Genomic DNA, 22,976 nt, shown 5'->3' on the forward strand with positions numbered 1-22,976 from the left:
GCACAAAACCATAAGCATCGGATGATATATATAGGACTGAATGAGAAATATAATTTGTGTTCTCGTGTGTATACAATATGTTAACATGACGGTATAATTAGCATCGTGTTTAAATGTGTAAATAAATCCCAGTTATTGCTGAAAATGAAAGCATAAGTATTTACATGTAATTCAAACTCTGATTTTTTCCCTTTTATAAACAATAAAACAAAAATTATGAAGTTTATTCATTTAATGAAAGTAATAATAAAACACTGAATACTCATTAGCTACAATCATTTAAAGTCATCACCTCGTTATTTAATTTCATCAGACATGATCAATTCCTAAACATTCTTGTAGAATACCCAACAGATAGAGACAACTAGAGACATCAACCATTGACTTTTGAAGATCGTTCGGAGATACATAAAAACATAATCAGCAATTGATTGGGACAAATACAAATTCATCTTTCATTGAATTCGAAGACTTTAACATTTCCGTTTAAATTGCTTACAAAAAATCTGTGTGTGGCGTTCTGGAATTTAATGTACCTTGGACGTGTTACTCCTTCCATGATACGTAGGAGATTGCCATCTCTTGACAAAATATGGATGTTGTTACTGATGAAGCCGTTTATGAATATATTTCCTTCAATGTCTGTGGTTACTCCATATGGACATTTTAACTTTTTGTGTGTATAGGTGAACAAAACATTTCCCAGCAAGTCTAGCTTTTTAACAACGTGTTGATGAAAGCTACTACAAATTACATTTTTTTCTACGTCTATTACTACGCCAAAAACACCGCCAAGGCCAGTTGACAGTATTCTTCGTCTCGTAACATCAAAACCTTTATCAAAGATTTCAACAGAATTACCAGTACCAATGACGGTTGTGTTTCCAGACGTAGCTATTCCATGACACTTACAACCAACAGGAACGGTTTCTCTGATTTCAAGTGAAGTAGAGTCTATCTTCAAAATCGATTTATTATCAGGATTCGTTACAAAAATCTCCTGACCTTCTGTAAATACGCTCCAAGGTTCTTCTTGTAATCTCACTTCTTGTAATATAACTCCATTTCTGTCACAAAGAATACATCTTCCATGACTGTCAGCTAAGAACAAGTTACCACTACTCATAAAAGTACCACCTTTTATATTAGCACCTTGTATTGTAAATTCAGAAATTTTGTTCACCTTAGCATATATGTAATCAATATTCTTTACATTTAAATTAACTTGATCTAAATTCTCATTTGCAGACACATCAGCAAGACGAGGCAATTTAATAAGTTTTTTCACATCGTCTAATAGTTTGGTCTTAATACAAATATTTAACTTTGTATATTTCAGTTTTTTGAGGTTTTCATGAATGTTCTTCAGTTTAATGTATGAAAGTACCATTTTGGTTTCTGATGCAGTCTCATTCGACAGATCCTTTGACAACAGTTTTCTCCAATGTTTGAGATAGAGAAGCCTTTGCTCGAAAGAATTCACAGACTTTTGAAGCTTATATTTGCTTTCCTTCGATAATTTGGAGAGTTCATTTAAATGTTCTTCCTCTTGTTTTTTCACAGCCTGAATTATATTAGTTGTAAAATCTGATAATTCTTTCGTAAATGTGTCAGTTACGTCGTCAATGTGGTTTATGTTTGCTTTTTCTTTCTCAATTATATTTTCCACTTTCCAACGGAATTTTTCAATTCCGCTCTGCAAAACCATAACTTTTTCAGATTCTATGAAATTTTTACCAACTTCCTCTAGTTGACAGAAAGAACAATTGTTATGATCTGTGGTTACACAAACAGAGCAGCATGGGAGGAAATGGCTTTTACAAAATAGTTCAAATTTACGACCACCGTGGGTCTCGCATATTTCTAACGTATCTGGAATTTGATAAATGTCTGACCATTCGTTGATAGAAATGACTATATGCTGGCGAGAAGGTCGACATTTTTTGTGATACTTTGTACAATCTTCACAAAGCGCTTCAGAACAATCCTTGCACCAGCTGTTTGCCTTCATTTCATCTCCGTCTTCTTGGCATGGTTTACACAAAATAACACAGACACCTGCTACAGATGTAAAGAACTTGTTTTCTGGAAATTTTGTCACCCATTCGTCCACAGAATACTGATTTATTTCACCTGGTGCCGGAATAAATACGCGGCACAGAGGACACGGAAATCCAAGAGGCGGGTCACAGTCCCCACATGACGTTTTGATATGTGTTGAGACACAAGTTCGACAAAAGGAGTGTGAACAACGAAACTAACTGGTGATTTATACTGTTCTAGACATATAGAACATAATGATACCTCATCATTCAAGCTTTGTTCCTGTATGTGTGATGTTGCCATGATAATCTAAAACGAAAGTTCATTTCAGAGAATTTATGTTACGAAGTTGCGGTTTATGCTTTTTTACATACCTGTAACCGGAACCAGTACGACAAGGGCAATAACTCTTGTGATCAAAGTATCTCTAAAGTCAAATACTGGCTCAGATAAAAATCAACCCAGGTAAGGGGATTCCTGAACTATGGTCAACACTTGTAATGAAAACACCAGTAAGATTTAACACAATTTATTAATGTTTATAGAGTTGATTTAAGTCAAGGATAGCAACAAGAATTTTATAATAATTGACAAAATTATGGAAATTAACAAACAGAAGTACTCAAAGGGAAAATTACTCTGAAAATATGTATAATCTGAATTTATAATGAACTGATATTACAATGGATTCTTGATAACTTAATTAAATTCTACAATTAATAAAAAAATAAGAAAATGCAAAAATGCCAAATAATTGCCAAAAATCAAAATATGCTCCTACTGGGCCACCATAGAATCTAACAATAGATTTAATAATAACAGACGAGGAACGATGAATAAGGAACGAGCTACATCTCTATAAATATTAAATTTCTCCTCTATGACAAATAAATGTAAAAATGACTAAGATAATCCTCCTTATAAAAATAAGTTATCTACAACACCTTGAACCAGGACTGGGAAAGGGAAAACCTATCTAAACCTACACTCAAAACCTTAAGGAAAATCTGCATTATAAAAAAAAAGAATGCTTTAAACCCTACAAAAATGAACTAAATCCTAACTCTACATAAATCATGCTTTCTTATGCTAAACCTAACTCTAACCTATTCATAGCTGTAAAACCAAGAGGTTTAAGTGCCAAGAATAGAAAGGGAAACTTACCATAAGGTAATCACTCCCTAACCCAAGTAAAGAAAACTGACCGAACACTCTCTTATATATACCTGTATTCTATTCACTAATTTTAACCAATGAAAACCAAAGAAACTAGAGTAACTTAGCCAATCAGAGAACAGGTAACTTTATAACTTAGGCAAAAGTGACAACATGGATACTATTTCCTGTAGAAGTGTAACTATAAATAGGATAATTTTTAACTTGTTCAAAATATGAGAGTAGAAAGAATTAAATGATCAACAGTAAGTATTTGAACCTTAAGAATGACAATAAACTGTTTAAACTGTAAAAACTTCAAGAAAAATGCAAACTGTATAATGAAAATAAACAAATTTGTTACATTCCTCCCCCCTTAAAAATAAACAAAATCACAGATTTTGTTTAATTACATATAAATGTCAAAAGTGAAGAGGTTTCATGTCCCTAGCATTATAACATGTTGGGAGGTTAAAAAGTGGTGCAGAAGAGGCTGATGCTCGACGTCTGGCTTCTGCTGCCCTGTCCCTGGCGTCCCTATGTATAGTAGGCAAGGGCATATCTATCTGTCCAGGATCACAGTATCTTGGGTTCTTAATGTTCCGACACAAAATACACCCCTGAAGTCCTGGGTGTTTCTTATCCCAATGCTTACGGATAGGCGAAATTTTAAAAGCTCTGAAGGAGCATCCTTCCTTAGGACAATAATATACCGGCACAAATTTCTTATGAAATTTTATGAAGTGGGCCCTGTACGATCCTATTTTGTGAAAGACGTGCTCCCCAGATGGACAGCTAGGAATGGAACACGCTTGTCCATCTGAGGGCCACTCCTTAGGAAAAGATGTACCAAAGAGCTCCTCCATCTCCTCTTGCTCAACTGATAACTGTAAAACATCGGCCATCCTAGCTGAAAATAAAAGAATAATAGGATAACCCAGATTAATGATAAGAATTGCAAGCATTTCTCAATTGTAAATAACCTACTCCGAAATAACTGATGATAAAATCTTAAATTCTAAGACTTTATTGTAAACTGTACTATATAAAGGGTAATTCAATAGCTATCTATTCAAAATATGTTTTCTCCTATAGAAAAACATCGAAAATAAAAGATGCCTAAATGCATCTCTCCCTATAGATAAACTATATGAAAAACCGTAGGGTTGCTTCTAGTTCAGTACAAGGGAGATAAACTAAGGATCATCTACGGAAAGCATTAATCTAAGAATGCTAAACTCTCAATGATTCGTATCTATGTATTACCGATACTAGATATTAAAAATATCTATCATGTACTGTTTTGACTTCTAGATAATTATATTAGAAGATACCATCATGTCTTAATAATTAAAACACATAACTATCCTTTATCCAATAAAGTTCAAATACAGTATAACCTGAAGGTTAATTTCAAGAGCAAGAAATAAAACAACTCAGAAACACAAACAAAACAACCAGCAATCTAGATGTGACTAGTAATTTATAATTAAACTTAGATTTTACCTCTATGTATCAGTTATGTTATGCTATCCTGACATACTAAACAAAAATTTTATCAACTCTATAATTATTTAATGAATAATAAAGAAAAATATAAAAACAGACTATGTACATAAGGCATAAAAATAATAAAATATGCCCAGATACTGGTTCAAGGTGAGTAGACAACTGGAGGTTTAATTCTTCTACCCCATCTTGACTGTCTGAAAGGTTCAGCACTGGGCACAGTAAAATCTGGTGAAGCAGAATCTATCTCTGCATCTTCAGGCTCAAAAGACTCTGAAGATTCTAACCTGCTAAATTCAGGGGGTTCTATAGACTCGTCTAAAAGGGTATCTACTGGTAACCAGTTTTTAGGTGGAAGTATACCTTTATAGGGTTCAAGTTGGTCAACATGAACTACTTTCAAAGGACTTTTGGGATCTCTCTGTATTTGATACGTTACATCTGTGATCTTTTTGGTCACTTTGTAAGGTCCTGTCCAACCCAGACCTAATTTTACACCTGCTGCTGGTGGATACCACCTCCAAACAAAGTCATTTTCAGAAAATTCTCTGGGTTTAAGACCCCTATCATAAAATTTCTTTTGTTTGACAGCTGATTTTCTTAAATTTTCAGATACAAAGCCATAAGTATCGGCTAGAACTATCTGTAACCACTCTACATATTTAATAGGGCACACAGGAGTTGGAGAAGAAGGAGGATTTCCTATGATAAGATCTACTGGGCTTACTGTCTCACGTCCTAACATGATTCTATTCGGAGAACAACCAGTACTCTCTTGTACAGTAGACCTATAGGCTGTAAGGACATAGGGAAGATTATCATCCCAATTATCTCTATTCTTATTTGCATAGGAAGATAGCATTTGCAATAATGTCCTATTCATTCTCTCAACTAAACCATCTGACTGTGGCCTATATGGAGTAGTGCGTGTCTTCTGAATGCCTAATTTTGAACACAGGACACTAAAAAGTTCCGACTCAAACTCACGACCTTGATCTGAGTGTAACTGTTTTGGACAACCAAACTTACAGAAAAACTCTGTTACTATCTTGTCTCCAACTGTCAATGCAGTATGATCAGGTACTGCCCAAGCTTCAGACCACTTAGAGAAATAATCACAGAGAACTATAATGTACTCGTTACCATTATTTGTGCGGGGTAAAGGACCTACTATATCTATGCCTACTCTGTCTAAAGGAGCACCAATGACTGACTGATGAAGAGGTGATTTACCAAAACCTGGACCAGCTTTTGCCCTAGCACAAACATCACACTCTTTACACCACCTTTTAATGTCTGTAGACATACCAGGCCAATACACTCTACGCTTGACTGCCTTGATGGTACGGTCCCTGCCTAAGTGACCAGAAGTTCTATTATCATGCAATTCATGTAATATCTTGGACCTAATTTGTCTTGGAGCAATTAATAACAAAGTCTCCCTATCATTTGGTTCAATCCATCTATAATACAGCATGTTGTTCTTAACTATCAAAGATTCCCATAAACCATAGTAGGTTTTTAAGTCAGGAGCTGCATCCAAAACCACATTTCTAGGGGGTTTTACAGAGTAATTTTCTTTCAAATTCATGATTTGTCTAATTGCAGGCTCTTGATGTTGCCAAGTTCTTAATTGATCAACTGACCAAGTATCTAACCAGTTAGGCACTATTTCTGAATCACAACTTGCACCATTGTCATCCGTAGAATTGTCAGATTCTGACTCCATCAAATCGAACCTTTCTATGGTTCTAACGGAAACAGTCCCGGCGGGCAAGGACAATGTATTACTGTCCATTTGCTCGGGCACTGTAACTGTTTGACCACCAGAATCATGACAATCCCCCCAATGACAATCAGGACAATCCATGCGCTTACAATAACTGGGAGGTCGTCTAGACAAACCATCAGCATTACAATGCAACCTGCCTGGCCTATGTTGAATGGAAAAATCATATGTCTCTAAAACTGAAAGCCATCTAGCCAATATCCCTTCTGGATTTTTGAAATTTTTGAGCCATATAAGCGATGCATGATCGGTTCTGATCGTAAAATGTCTTCCCCACAAGAAATGTCGATATTGCCTGATAAATGTAACTACTGCTAACAATTCCTTGTAAGTGGTACAGTATCTGACTTGAGACTTGTTTAATGTCCTACTGGCATAAGCAATAACCTTCTCCTCACCATTTTGTATCTGTGATAAGACAGCACCTATTCCTGACATGCTAGCATCTGTATCTAGAATAAATTCTGATGTGCTATCTGGATATGCTAATATAGGAGCTGTACAAAGAAGTTCTTTAAGTTTCTCAAAGGAGTTCTGACATTGAAGAGTCCAACAAAATTTCTTTCCTTTTCTAGTCAAATAAGTTAACGAAGAAGCAATGGTAGAAAACTCAGGGATGAACCTCCTATAATATCCAGCTAAACCCAAGAAACTTCTAACATCAGACACATTTTTGGGGACAGGCCATTCCTTAACTTTTTCAAGTTTACTAGGATCACACTGAATACCTTTGTCTGAAACTATGTGACCTAAAAATGGCACTTCTTTCTGAAATAAGACACACTTGGAAGGTTTCAATGTTAAACTGGCTGATCTAAGTCTATCAAACACTAGCTTAAGATTTTGCAAAGCTTGGTCAAAAGATTTTCCAAAGACAATGATATCATCTAAATAACAGAGGCATTTTTCCCATCTAAGACCTCTAAGAACTAACTCAATTAACCTCTCATAGCAACTGGGAGCATTACACATGCCAAAAGGTAATACTTTGAACTGAAATAACCCCATGTGAGTAGAAAATGCTGTTTTATGCTTATCTTTTTCCTCCATTTCCATCTGCCAATACCCAGAAACTAAATCTAATGTGCTAAAATAAGAAGCACCTGCTAAAGAATCAAGGGATTCATCAATCCTAGGCAAGGGATAAGCATCTTTCTTGGTAACTGAGTTAAGTTGTCTGTAATCAACGCAGAATCTCCATGACCCATCTTTCTTAGCAACTAACAATAATGGAGCTGACCAAGGACTTTCACTAGGTTCAATCACATCATTTTCGAGCATCTTTGCAATTTCATTTTCAACAATTTCTCTCTGAGAATATGGAAGTCTACGAGGTGGAATCTTAATGGGTTTAGAATCCCCAGTATCTATACTATGTTTGACAAGATTAGTTCTTCCAAATTTACCATCAGGTCCAACAAAAATATCTTGATATTCTGTCAAAAGCTGTAACAACTGACATTTTTCTGTTTCAGACAACTTGTCACAAGATCTTTCATAAAGAGACTGTAAATGCAAAGGGAGGACTGAAGCAACATGTTCACCTTCAGGTGAATCTGACTGCACAATATCAACCTCATGTACAGAAGCTACTGTCGTGTGTTTCTTGATTCTTACAGGCCTATTTGAAATATTTACAATTGAAAACAAAATTTTCTCTGGATTTACCAAAGTTCTAGCGACTAACAGACCCTTCTGAGACAAAAATTGAAATGGCTCAAGCAAACTATTTACAGATTTGTCAACACTTCCAACTGAATAAGCAGGAACTACTACTTCACAATCAGGGGGAACAACTATGTTTTTAGCAACTCTGACTCTTGCACAAACAGGAGCTGTCTCTCTCTCTAACTGGATAGACTGACCTCCAATAACTAAGAGACCTCTAGATATCTGAAATATCACATCATTGTTCTCTAAGAAATCCATTCCAATTATTCCTCTCAAATTTCCTAATTCAGCAACAATGAACTCATGACAAAACCCAATCTCTCCTATTTCAAATTCTAAGTCAATCTTCCCCAAAACTTTCATATCTCTACCATCAGCTGTTGACAAGGACAATGAACAAGGTTTCAAAGGGGGTCTTTTATCTAAAGTCATAAAAACATGTGCATCTAATAAACAAGCCTGTGAACCAGTGTCAACTAAAAACATATTTACATTCTGACCTAGCACACATCTGACACTAAAACATGACTTCTGTACTAAATTCACTTGAATTCTCTGAGGAGCCCTAATATCACAAGAATCATAGGTCACACTATGGGCTTCTAGGGTAACCCCTACTTGTTTTCCTGAGCATTTACAGACTGGGTTGAAGCAGAGTTAGTGTTATTTTGATCCTCGTTCAAAGGGACATAAGTGTTTGGAGCTTTACAATATTTTGCTATATGACCCAACATTTTACAGTTGTAACACTTTACAGCTTTTCCTGACTGGCTTAGTCCTCCTCGATGTCTATTAGACAATTTGTTAATGCTAATCTCCAAAGACTTTATTGCACTTAACAACTCATCAGGGGACTTAACTTCACTAGACTGTACAGAAGAAACACTAGGTTTAGTGATGGAGAGTTGTGGCCCCTTAATTGCTTCAAATTCTGTAGCTGAAGAAATGGCAGTCTCTAATGTATTAGGGTGATGTAAAATGACATGAGACCTAATGTCACTATTCCCAATACCATTCATGAATTGCTCTACAATGATTATCTCCCTATTTGAGTAAGACATGTCTGGGAAAGCTAAATTTCCCAGTCTCCTGAGAGCATACCCATAATCAGAGGGAGTTTCACCTGATTTGCGAGAACGAGATCTAAACTCTACTCTATATGCAACTGTACGTTCCTGTGGACAAAACCGACTTGCTAAAATGGACCTAAGTGAATTATAATCCTTCAACTGACTCTGAGATAGGTCACCTAATATTCTTTGTGCCTCCCCCCTTAAGGACATAATAAGCTGTTGAGACATTTCCACATAGGACCACTTGTTCCAAAGAGATACTTGTTCAAAATGCACTAGGTAATCTTGCCAAGCTACACTTTTACCATCAAATTTGTCTGGCTCTTTCTCTTTTCTTAACCTGTGCCTATTGGAGTTATCTCTGGGGAAGGAAGACAAAGTTGTCTCCAACCCATCTTGAGCTCTCTCATTTCTTTCACTCTGTGCCAAGTTTATTTGTGCAGGTGCTCGACTCTCATTCATTTCTGTCGCACTTGCAAGAGGAGTCTCTGTCTCTCTTACTTGCTCATGCACACCTGATATATTACCAAATGATATGTGGCGTCTGCGTCTTATGGTCTGCTCAAGCTCTGCTCTGCATCTCTGGTAGTCAGATGTAAGGTCTTGAAGAGCTTTCTCCAAATCTGAAATTTGGGTGTTAATGTGCTCTCTTTCACTCTCAATCACTCTCTCTACAGGAGGGGATGTTGACTGTCTACTTCGTGTCAAAAGTTTACTTCTAGCACCTTGTGAGGGATTAACATTAACTCTAGGAGTAGATGTAGCTCGCCCTACACTATCAAAAATAGAATTAAGTGAAGCCATGGTTTCTATTCAGGAATCCTGGTCACGGCACCAAAATTATGTAACCGGAACCAGTACGACAAGGGCAATAACTCTTGTGATCAAAGTATCTCTAAAGTCAAATACTGGCTCAGATAAAAATCAACCCAGGTAAGGGGATTCCTGAACTATGGTCAACACTTGTAATGAAAACACCAGTAAGATTTAACACAATTTATTAATGTTTATAGAGTTGATTTAAGTCAAGGATAGCAACAAGAATTTTATAATAATTGACAAAATTATGGAAATTAACAAACAGAAGTACTCAAAGGGAAAATTACTCTGAAAATATGTATAATCTGAATTTATAATGAACTGATATTACAATGGATTCTTGATAACTTAATTAAATTCTACAATTAATAAAAAAATAAGAAAATGCAAAAATGCCAAATAATTGCCAAAAATCAAAATATGCTCCTACTGGGCCACCATAGAATCTAACAATAGATTTAATAATAACAGACGAGGAACGATGAATAAGGAACGAGCTACATCTCTATAAATATTAAATTTCTCCTCTATGACAAATAAATGTAAAAATGACTAAGATAATCCTCCTTATAAAAATAAGTTATCTACAACACCTTGAACCAGGACTGGGAAAGGGAAAACCTATCTAAACCTACACTCAAAACCTTAAGGAAAATCTGCATTATAAAAAAAAAAGAATGCTTTAAACCCTACAAAAATGAACTAAATCCTAACTCTACATAAATCATGCTTTCTTATGCTAAACCTAACTCTAACCTATTCATAGCTGTAAAACCAAGAGGTTTAAGTGCCAAGAATAGAAAGGGAAACTTACCATAAGGTAATCACTCCCTAACCCAAGTAAAGAAAACTGACCGAACACTCTCTTATATATACCTGTATTCTATTCACTAATTTTAACCAATGAAAACCAAAGAAACTAGAGTAACTTAGCCAATCAGAGAACAGGTAACTTTATAACTTAGGCAAAAGTGACAACATGGATACTATTTCCTGTAGAAGTGTAACTATAAATAGGATAATTTTTAACTTGTTCAAAATATGAGAGTAGAAAGAATTAAATGATCAACAGTAAGTATTTGAACCTTAAGAATGACAATAAACTGTTTAAACTGTAAAAACTTCAAGAAAAATGCAAACTGTATAATGAAAATAAACAAATTTGTTACATACCAATCCCGATCAAAATTGTCCATGCTGATGTTGTCACGTTGCTTCTGAATTTTATTTCTTATATTTTGTTCCCCGATTGATAGAATCGCCAAAGAATCCGTTTCACTGAAACACTGAACAAATTAATTTTGTTGACCTTATAATAGAAAAAGTATAAAAATGAAAAAAAAAACCTTTTCATTATTTGAAATATTAATAACAAGTGTGTTGCAGTCCCCACATGACGATTTAATGTGTGTTGATAGACACGTTTGACAGAAGGAGTGTGAACAATGTAAACTCACTGGTGATTTATATATATTGTTCTAAGCAAATCGAACATTCTACCTCTGCAGTTAAATCTTCTGGTGAGGACTAATCGCCGGAATGGCGACGGAATAGACGTAGTGACATGTATAAAAAGGTCGATAACTTGTGTTAGGTATAATCTATCACCATTCGGTTTTCAGTTTTTCAATCTGTGGATATAGGGCTATCGATATATGTAAAAGCATTTTTGATAGGTACATGTTTGATACATAAAACCTTGACCGGAATGAGCTATGATCGCAAAAATTAGCTGCCGGTGTAATGAAGTATAATGACCCTCGTAGAATAATGACCGGGGGTCATTTTTCTACGTAGAATAATGACCCCCCTAGCTGAAGAATAATTGGATTTTTCTGAAGAAAAAAGACCCAGGGGTTATTTTTCTTCATGTTAAACATGAAGAAAAATGACCCCCCCCCCCCCGTAAACATGAATAGAAATTGGTTACCCCGTATCCAAGATATGACTTTGAAATTTCTTTATTTTTCACTCTGTTCAACTGATTTTGAAGTTATAAACACCGATCTTGTAAATAAATCGCTGTATATAGTTTTTCATATCCGTAGCAAGCACACGCAAAACACTCTTACATTGCCACAAATTGATTGTTAACAGTTACGTTACTTCTCTCGTCGACAAACGGCGGGAAATGACGCATATAAAGAAAAATTCATACACAATGAGGATATTGTGTGATAATTAACGAACAATAATCATGAAAGAATAATTGTTGTAATAATATAAGCAATATTCATTGGTGAATGAATTGTCAATCGAAGAATGATACTTGTATATATATCTTTATGGAAAAAGACTAAGGGGGCAGGTAACGTAGGAATACGAATACTTCTTATTTACATTTCTTGGGGAAAGTAATTTTTAAAAAAAGCATTCTGCGTTAGTTTTGTTTTCTTTTGCGTAATACATGAACATCAATATTCTAAACATTTGTTGTAATGTTGTATTTGTGATCATGGATAGACAGCAAATTTGTGAAGAGTACCTGACTATAGTAAATCTTAATAGATAATAATAAACACTGATCGATTATGATAAGAAAAGATTGTTTCTAAAAGCGTTGATAAGAGGTTAGGACCCATGTTAGGGGTTTATATCCCGCTTGATTTTGATCACACGATCTTTATTGTATCCAACGTTACCAATGCTTATACAAACTATTGATGCATTAATCATCTTGATATTAACTAAACTTACTAAAGTATGCCGAGGATAAAGTACTACTGGCGTAATGGCTCTAACTTCAGCTTGGCTATAATGCCTAACAGTGGAGTAAACTTTTCATAATTTTGCTTTCATCATTAATTCTGGGTGATGCACTTGTATACCGAGCAGTTTGTATTGCGGAAATCCTCAATGCAAGTATAATTCATGAATAATATGGAGAATATAGAAGATGCGACGGCGAAGCGCGAAGATGCGAAGACGAAAGTGCTGAGTTGCGAAGGCGAAGAAGTGAAACTACTACCGCTTCTTGCCTTTGCAACTTCGCACTCTCGCCTTCGAATCTTCGCGCTTTCGCCTTTTAGCTCACCGAGACGAAGTCAATGGGAGCATATGCTATACCCCCGGCGTCGGCGTCCGGAGCTGGTTAAAGTTTTAGTTGCAGCTCCTGTATCTAAGCTGTTACTTGTCCTCTCTTCACCAAAGTTACATGGAGGATGCATCTGGACCTACTGAATCTGGTTCCTAACTTTCAGATGCTGGAGGAGGTTAAGGTTTTTGGAGCAGGTGCCTTAAAGAGCAATATTTAAGTTACTGCTGGTTCGTACTTCACCAAACTTGCATGGATGGTGTATCTTATGATACTGATATACCAGACAGGCTTGAGTGCTGAATCTGAGCTATAGGTTTCAGATGCAGGAGGAGGTAAAGGTTTTTGCAGCTGGTTAAAGTTTTTGGAGCAGGTGCCCTCTAATGATAATACACTGGCGTCGGAAGCAAATTGAAAGTGGGGGGGCTAGACTAATCCTCAGAAATGTTGTGAAAAAAGTAATTCCCAAAATCATGGAAATCCTAATCCGGGGGGGGGGGGGGGGGGGGGGGGCTTGGGGGGAGTACCTATACTTCTAAAACAAAAAAAACTTACTTACCAAAATATATTTTTTTCAAAATCACGAAATTCCTAATCCGTGGGGGGGGGGGGGGGGGGAGTATGCTTCTGAATCCAACTTCTCAATCTTTCAAGGTAAATTTAGGTACAATTATCTTTCCTGCGACAAAAAGTGGGGGGGCTGAACCCTCTATCATGCTATGTTTCTAATGGTTAGGTATAACTTTGCAGAAAAAGTGGGGGGGGGCTAAGCCCCCCCTAGCCCCCCCGGTTCCGACGCCTATGTAATATCTTAGTTACTACTGGTCCTAACTTCATTAAACTTGTATGGATGGTGCGTCTTATTATAGTGATGCACCTGACAGGCTTAAATGCTGAATCTGAGCCACAGGTTTCGGATGCTGGAGGAGGTTAAGATTTTAAGAGCTGGTTAAAGTTTTTGAAACATGTGCCCTCTGATGACGATATCGTATTATTACTGGTCCTAACTTCACCAATCTTGCATTGATATAGTCTTATGATACTGATGCACCTGACAGGCTTGAATGCTGAATCAGAGCCATAGGTTTATGATTCTTGATGAGGTTTAGTTTTTTGGAACAGGTCACATGTTTTATAGCTAGATAGATAGCTTGCATAGTTGATTTAACTATATTATAAATGAAACGCAGAGGTTGCTTCAGATGCAGAGCCTGATCTCCATTATCAAGGATGCTAAAGAAATCTCCTACCTCACTCAAACCTGCTTGATAGATAGATATGGTTGTTGTTAAATGATGTAACATGATCCCTATGATATTGTAATATTATAAAATATCGTATCATACGATATTGTAAAATATGATATTGGTTTATATGATATATTATCATATCACATGAAATTGTATTTTATGAGATTTTAATATATATTATTGTATCATATGATACAATGTGTATAATATAGTAATGTATTCAGTAGTATATTCTCACTATATAACTCTATATAGACAAATAGTCAATAACTGTAATATTAGTTCGTCCGAAAAATATTGACCGGTCAATATTTTTTTGATATTGACCGGCTAGGAATAACATCTAGAGAACATTCCCTCTATTTCAAATAATCGCCTCTGATTGGTTGATTCGTAAACGATGACGTAAATAACTCTTCGGGACTCCAAAACAAGGTGACGTCATAATAGACAGTCAGTCAATGCAAGTAAACAACGGACGCGCAATGCGACGGTTTGCTATCATAACGGATATAAGGATTTGCGAATTCCTGTGAAGTAAAATAAGGCAGAACATATGTATGTTAATTCTTATGGTCGGCGGAATATCACCAGTGACCGTTTGATGCTGAGGATATTTTGGAAATGAACTTTGCACAAAATTGAATTCGTGAATTCTTTGTTGAGCTGAGAAAATTATGGCGATCTGTTTTCAGTTACTTTCTTAATTTTGGTTTGTTTCTTCATATAACAAAACAAATGTTGACTGTGTTTTCGGGCAACATTGATTATATTAGCCCCCTTGGGACGAAAATATTGCCCTCCGCTTCGCGTCGGGCAATATTTTGTCCCTCGGGGGCTAATATAATCAATGTTGCCCTCAACCCCAGTCAATATTTGTATATTGTTTATATAATATTTTACTTTATCCCATGATATTGTATCATTTGATATGATAGAATGTTTATCAAATTATATTGTATTATATAATACAATATCATATTACGTATCAAATATGATACAGTATCATACAATACAATGTCATACTATAATGTTTACATTCACTTTCTTTCCCTCTATTAAATTGCATTAGTTAATTTTAGTGATATTTACAAACAACACAGAAGACCCAATCACCAAATCTGGTGCGTATGAATACATTCAGTATTTCTTCAGTATTTCTCGAAGAACAAGAACTGACTCTTCTCGCGACTTCAAACCGGATAACGACCTGATATTATACTCGCTGATTAATATTTCATTGATGTAAATATATTTTGACACTCAAATTAATTCAATTGATTAATTTCTTAGTATACCAAGAGTAAATTCATTAAATTACAGAAAGAAAAAAAAATAATTGTGCTATTAGAATTTAAAACGCTGCGTACTATTTTTGTCAGTATATTTCGGCTGTTCCAGTGGCCATTCTGTTAATTTCGCATTACTTGTTAAATAAGACAGAGCCTTTTAAAAAAAATCATATTTGCGGGAAGGAAATACATATTTAAAAAACGTAAATATAAGCATTGAATCATTATTTTTTGAAAGATGTGGTCTCATAACTGCAACATGTCGCGTTATACAATTTGTATGCACACACCGTTGCAGTTATATGAGACCACATCTTTCAAACAATAATGATTCAATGCTTAATTATACAATATAATATCATATGTTTCAATGTTATGATGTATTGATGCAGTTTAATATTGTTTCATATAATACTATATTGTATTATTTTTCATGATATTGTATTGTTTGATCAAATACAATAATGTATAACACAATACAATGTCATATCATACGTTACAATATCATATCTCACAATTTTTCACGGTATTTTATGGTATTATATGATATATATTGTAATTATGATAGGATGCAATTTTAATTTTATATTATTGTATTGATTAACATATGAACATATGAATAACATACAATATTTTAACAGATGATATACGATATTGTTTCCAAACAGAATCCATGAATATCCAAGATCATAAAGGATGGTTTTCATATAATATGAGAAAGGTGGTCTCATAAAGGTGATGCCTCATAAAGGTGATGCCTCGTCTCGGTGAGCTTTGTAATCTGTGATTACCTATGTTTTATAATTGCGGAGCTCTCCATCGTTGAAAGGGTTCCGAGGCATATTTTGGAAATTTTATTTTTATAAAATTAATAAAATAAAATTATCCAGGGGGATGGGTCCGAACTCCCTCTCCCCTTTTACTGCGTGAAATAATTAATATTGAATTTTCCGGGGGGGGGGGGGGGGGGGCGGACCCCCTTTTCCCCTCTAGATCCATGCATGAGCAAGGAGTGTCGCATAATGAAATTACATTGTTACTGGGTTTGGTCCACGGTAAAGAGACGGCTGGTAAGTGACAGTCCTGAGTCTGGAAGTGCATATGTACACATTATGGCGGACATTAAATTTTGTGTGGAGTAGATAATGATTAGGCATAGCCAGCACTGGTAAACATATATGTTACATTTACACATTAAAATATTTATAAACATTCATAGTAAGCGCGATGGCCTAGCGCATGCGTACCAATAATAGCATGGATTAATCTGAAAACCTTGGCGAGTACGGTGCCTGTATAAAATTCTATGTAATCGACCGAGAATCGCTGAATGCAATCAAAAAAGGCGACGGCGAAAGTGCGAAGATGCGATGGCCAGAGTGCAAAGTTGGGAAGGAGCGATAGAAGTATCGCTCCTTCGCCTTCGCACCTTCGCATTTTAGGCATCACATCTTCGCGCTTCGTCATCGCATCTTCGCACTTTTGCTCTTTCGCCTTCGCACTATCGCATTTGCAACTTCGCATCTTCGCCCTAAGGTCGAAGTGGCCCTATCGGAACACCATAGATATATGTAAATGTAATTGTTAAGATGACAACCATACCCCGATGCAATACGTCAATATCTTGTTATAACGGAAGGATTTTTATTTTTTAAGATATACCCCTTCTTTCACTTTAAGTTTATTTGAATATGAATTATAAATTCTGTTACTTTCTGTAAACTGCAGCAGTAAAAATTGCAATAGTGTAAAGACTATTTCACAAATAATAAAAAAAATATACTGAAAAACTTTAATCTACAAGGGGGTCATTATTCTACAGGGGGTCACTTTTCTTCATGTGGAGTGTGCTCATTTTTATGAAAATGACACTTATTCTTCAGGCAAAGGGGTAATTTTTCTACGTAGAATAATGACCGGGGGGTCATTTTTCTGCGTAGAATAAGGACCGGGGGGTCATTTTTCTACGTAGAAAAATGACCCCCGGTCATTATTCTACGGGGGTCATTATTCTTCATTACACCGGAATGACGAAGTCGACTTCATAAAACACCTAATATCTCAAAAAGGTATAAATATTTTTTCATTCGGAAACGATTTTTTTAATCACAACGACCAGGCCTATAAAATGTAAAAAAATTAAATCGATATCTTTAGATTTAGTATGCAAAACCTTGACCGGAATGGAAATTTTTCGTTAAAAAAGAATGCTGAAATCGTGCAGTCATCTCTAAATAATCACCTGTATCATAAAAACCATTGATTATATTTCCATTCGGTCAATATTTTTTTCATCCTTGGGTATACACCTTTCAGACAATATATAGACTAGTTTTATATATCAAACTGGATTTAAATGCTCAAAACCTTGACCGGAATGAAAATTTTTCACTCAAAATTTACAAATTTTATTAGATGCACTCAGGTACTTTTTTATACATGCACATTCAATATATTTACAATAACTTCCAGGGCCCGTGGTTAGGTCCATAATTTTTGTTTCATATAAAATCCAACAATTCTTTAATATAGTTGTCAGTCTGGTCGAATATGGTTCATTTTGGTTTGTATAAATTAACGCTTTCTAATAGCTGAAAATTATTTTTCTTCTTGTTTACAATAGACCAATCCACACTTTACAAAAGTTATGTCCCTTGGCCGCCATCTTTGGGGAAAACCCCATATATTTCTCACAGTAGCCTTTGTAGTTTAGAGGGTTGTAACTTCGTTATTTGACATTAGAAATCCATTTCTACTGTGAATTTGAATTGCCCCAAGTTGGGGCAACCCACACATCGAAGGAATGAATTAAATTCCAAGAGATTTCTTCACAGGACGCCCAAATATTTGGTTGCATAAAGAAGGGAAAAGTTGTTTTTTCCCTTTTGACCTTTGTGTTGACCCCGCAAAGGGGAACAACTTTTGCAAAGTGTGGATTGGACTATCCTAACATTTAACTATATAGGACAAATTTTAATGGTCACTGAACAAAAATTTGCAAGCCAGGTGTAGAGTTATAATAACCATTACACAGTGCTCGCAACTCAACAAATGAACATTATTTCTGCATTTTTTTTTTGCACTATAAACATGTACTCAATAACTGATAAATGAATATTATATGGAGTCAAACTGTCATTTGAAATCATAGATATCCAAATTATATACCCCTTTCATATTTTCACCTTATGATTCCGCCAGTCATTTTTGCAAGCTTGTTTACATATACATACAACAGAAACAGTCTCAGAAACATCAAGATACCTCATGCACAAAAATCCAAGGGGCATGGTCATGATTTTGGTCAAATTCTATTTTTCGCTTATCATTATTTACAATCATTTAGGATTGCCTTTCTAATGATCAAATAAAATTTGAGAACAAGTCGTAGAGTTAAAAGCAAGATACAGAGCTCACAATTCTTTGTCATGTAAACAATGCTTGCGCCCTGTTTTTGCTTAGATAGGTTCACTATACCAGTAAAGAATCTTTTTCAAGTTAATTTGTCTATCTTCCTTTTAATTTTAAGCATAAATAAACAGTTTCTAACAATTAACTTTTTTTTTTAAAATAGCTTTAAAACTGGAATTTCACTTTAACATTTAGAATGTAAACAACCGCTTTGTATACAAAGCAAAGAATTGTAGGCTATGCAACTCATTATTGCTCAATTAAAGACACTCATATTTTGAATGCCTATAAAAAATGTCTAACTGAAGCAGTGTATAAAACATTAAAATCGGAAAAATATATTTGACCAAAATTATGACCATGCCCCTTGAAAACATGTACATAATGTAGTAACAGCATTTCCTTTTAGATAAATCAAATCTATAATAATGACATTGCAATATATGGTATCAATTTTGCTATGGTTAATTGCTTTTTTTGTATTTTTTTTTTTAAAGTTTAATTTCCAAATTGCATTGCCCTGCAGAAAGATCAGAACCCATGGTATTTTTATAGGCTTCATCAGACAGTTTAGAAATTGTATGAGTATTACATATAATACATGTGTATAACTGAACACAAGCCAAACAGTGTAATGACACTCCTCATAAATCAACATCGGATCCATAATCTGCACCGTTTATACATTCAAGTCAATTACACGTACAAAGTAAATCAAATACTTTTTAAAAAAATATCTTTAATAGTTAGATATTTAACTGCATGATTTAAAATCATTTTCCTTTTCTTTCATTAAATAGTTACTAGAGGTACAGAGAACTTTATTAATACAAAGTTTAAATTAGCTTGCATGAATATTATGGTAGTTCAACTTGGACATAAAACATTCAAGTTAGTCGGTATACTGAGCTACCCAAAAGTACCCAAAAGGATTAGAGGAACCCATATGGCTTTTAGACCCTTTTTTGGATCCTCTTGATGCTCAAAAGTCAGTTTTGTAAAGGATGGTGTTAAATTCAATGTTTGATTGCCCGCATATTCTGTTTACTTTTATGGTAACTGCCCAGTACCACACTTTTGTTTCTCCTCCATGCTTTCATGACTTTTTTCTTCTCTTGGTGATAAATCACTCTGTCTTCTGAGGTATCCTGTAGAGTTGGCCCACAAGCGTACGGTAGCATTGGTTTCTTGGGGATCTCCTCACTGACCAGAAGTATAGGTACCTGAACGTTATATTTTACTTTATGTTTCTCCGCCTCCCTCTGAATGTGGGAATGACATCCCATTACGCTGTCAAACATTCGGATGCAATACGGACAGACATAGATGTAAGACATGTTGGATTCCTTATTGATTTGGTAATTCTTGCATTTGTGCACATGCTTTGCAACTTCAGATTCGTGGTTGAACTGGCTCATGCATAGGCATTTCAGGCCGATGGCTACATGGGTTGTCTGTTGTCTTACAACTTTTCCTACACCATACACATTTTCATTGTGGTCCCGTTTCGCATGGTTAGCACACTGATACATTGAGGGAAAGTATTTGAAGCATATAGGACACAAGATAACCAAGTCGGTTACGTTTTTCAAACTTCTCTTCCTTGTAATCAAATGAACAGCAGCTGGATCAATGATGGACTTGCAGTGGTATGTTTCGTTCTCAAAGGACCCCATAATTTCAGCACTGCTTGTGTGTCCAGTTGTATTGAAGTGATTCATCATCTTTCCTTTATTTGGTGCCTTAAAATCACAATAGTCGCACTTGAAAAAGCGTTTTTGGTTTTTGACATTACATGCTATTTGATCCTGTATGCTAAGGACTGGAGGCTTGTTAGAGGCTTTGGCATTATTTTTAACACTTGTTCCAGTTGAAGTTGCCAAGTTTTCTTCTTTTGCGAAGAAGTCCCCAACATTTGGTTCATTGTCATCTTCATCATAATCATCACTTATTGCAACAACACTGTTATCATCATCATCATCCAACAATATAATGTTAGCTCTATCACTAGTTACTGGACGGAAATCCTGAGCACTTGAGTTCTGGTCACGAAAAGTGCTGTCCTCCTCACAATTCAATGGAATGAAATCTGGCAGCCTAGAGCTTGATGGAGTATCTGATATAGAACCAAATCCACTGTCATTTCTAGGGTCCGAAAAACTCTCTTTCAAATTGGCTGAACTACCCCCAGAAACGTGATTATTAGGTTCAAAGTCTGGATATAAATTAACTTCATCAATTTGTTCCTTTTCTTTTGAGAGTCTTCTCGCAACCATGTTGTAGTCAGGAGATGGGTCAGGATAAACAGTCTGTGCTAGATTTGAGCAAGATGGCAATAGAGTGGGCAATGCCTGGTTTTCCCATCGATCAAAAGGGCTCCAAGGCCTTGTAAATTGATAGTGCTTTTGCATTATTCTACCCAACCTGGGTGTTATTCTTGATTGGAAAAGGGAGCATATTCTTCTTTGAGATTGATCGATTTCATAATCTGGATAGGGGGAATATTCCCTGTTGTAGTGTGACCGTCTGTTGTAATATGGTCTATACATCTGGAATAAAAAAAACAATGTTTTAAGATAGATAACTAGGAAGAAAACTAAGAAGAAAAATAGCATTACTATTGAAGAGCACAGCTAGGTAATTGTTTTATGGATTTTTTTCACCTCAACAATTTTGTACATGTATGATAATAGCAACACACAGTATTTATCTCCAACTTTAATAATAAAGTTAACATACTTTCCGAGAATAACATTCATATCCTCTTTCAAAGGAAACAGAGCTGTATGATTGTTGCCTTCATTATTTCTCACCACAGCCAATACCAGATTACCCATGATCCTCTCCCATCTATAGCCATGGTTGCAGTTAAGATTGGCCTTAATAAAGGTTTAATTTTATTAAAGGCCAATCTTAACTGCAACCATGGCTATAAAAGGGAGAGGATAGGTAATATGGTATAGGTTGGGTAAGCAACATGTAAAAATATCAAATGAGATTTCAAATAAAATATGTTATTATACCTCTGTGAATATTTTCTATGTAAAATTACAACGAATAAACACACTGTTCTATCTAACCATAAAATAGTTTCCGTGTTAACTGCCCATGATGAATAGTCATCGAAACTATTCACCGGCAGTATTCGATATCCCTCCTATTCAACCTTGGAACACCTCTAACGTAATCCGATTACTCAATTAAATTCAAAGTCTGATAACTCTAATTTTGTTTTCCATCAAAAAATTCTGCATTGCCGACAAATCAAGTTTTTTCCAGTATAATTAAATACCTATTTACTGACTATTCGGACAATAGCAAGTTTATTGTCCCCCTCGACAGCAACTATTTCCCTGGGCTTCGCCTCGTGACATATAGTTGCTGTCTTGGGGGACTATAAACTTGCTATCATCCTCATAGCCAGTAAATAGGTATATACTATTTGCTGACCCTGTTACTGCCCACTGATTGTTGAACTACCAAACGAATGCACACATTGACAATACACATTATGCTATTAAAATAAAACATCTCTCTCAAACTATTACCATAAGCTGTCTTATCCGCTACTAATTTATTCCAAGACACAATAGAGTTTTTCATATATATTTTCTAATAATATTCTGATATAAATTGGTGCAAATTCTATAATATGATTGTGATACATGTAACACAGCTTTAATATTCATATAAACATTGTATTTTGCCAAGATCTTCAAAAACAAGGAGTCGATGATCTGATGCAAAAAAATCTTTAGTAAGAATCATGTAATGACATCACATACCTCTCTGGCTAGCAATAGTTTTGCTCTCCAACACTTACTCTTTCTTGGCGTCTAACTAAAAACTTTCTTATTTTCCTGTGAACTCCCTTTCTTCTGTCGATTGAATGTCGGTCCCGATCATAAATTTGTTTGCAATGACATTGGC

At 35.4% G+C, this 22,976-nt stretch overlaps 2 protein-coding genes and 1 pseudogene across 2 annotated transcripts; all 3 read right to left on the minus strand.

Moving 5' to 3' along the window:
* Positions 1-144: 144 nt before the first annotated feature.
* Positions 145-3,121, minus strand: LOC128175800 (transcription intermediary factor 1-beta-like; annotated as a pseudogene).
* Positions 2,451-11,215, minus strand: LOC128175135 (uncharacterized). Its single transcript, XM_052840556.1, has 2 exons — positions 9,768-11,215; positions 2,451-4,108 (listed from the first exon to the last, which is right to left on the minus strand). The coding sequence occupies exons 1-2, from the start codon at positions 10,042-10,044 to the stop codon at positions 3,621-3,623; spliced, it is 765 nt and encodes a 254-aa protein (XP_052696516.1). The 5' UTR covers positions 10,045-11,215; the 3' UTR covers positions 2,451-3,620.
* An 8,825-nt stretch (positions 11,216-20,040) lies between these two features.
* LOC128177026 (uncharacterized) lies at positions 20,041-22,971 on the minus strand. Its single transcript, XM_052843534.1, has 2 exons — positions 22,832-22,971; positions 20,041-21,595 (listed from the first exon to the last, which is right to left on the minus strand). The coding sequence occupies exon 2, from the start codon at positions 21,593-21,595 to the stop codon at positions 20,063-20,065; it is 1,533 nt and encodes a 510-aa protein (XP_052699494.1). The 5' UTR covers positions 22,832-22,971; the 3' UTR covers positions 20,041-20,062.
* Between the last annotated feature and the right edge of the window lie 5 nt (positions 22,972-22,976).

This window comes from Crassostrea angulata, chromosome 3, assembly GCF_025612915.1.
Source record: "Crassostrea angulata isolate pt1a10 chromosome 3, ASM2561291v2, whole genome shotgun sequence".
Classification (NCBI taxonomy): domain Eukaryota; kingdom Metazoa; phylum Mollusca; class Bivalvia; order Ostreida; family Ostreidae; genus Magallana; species Magallana angulata.

Bases quoted from the DNA above. Each gene is read 5' to 3' on its own strand.
- LOC128175135 (XM_052840556.1), bottom strand. From the start codon at position 10,044: ATGGCTTCACTTAATTCTATTTTTGATAGTGTAGGGCGAGCTACATCT. The intron at 4,109-9,767 runs GTAATATATCAG...TTTTATTTTCAG, and splicing joins CAGACGCCACATATCATTTG to CTAGGATGGCCGATGTTTTA.
- LOC128177026 (XM_052843534.1), bottom strand. From the start codon at position 21,595: ATGTATAGACCATATTACAACAGACGGTCACACTACAACAGGGAATAT.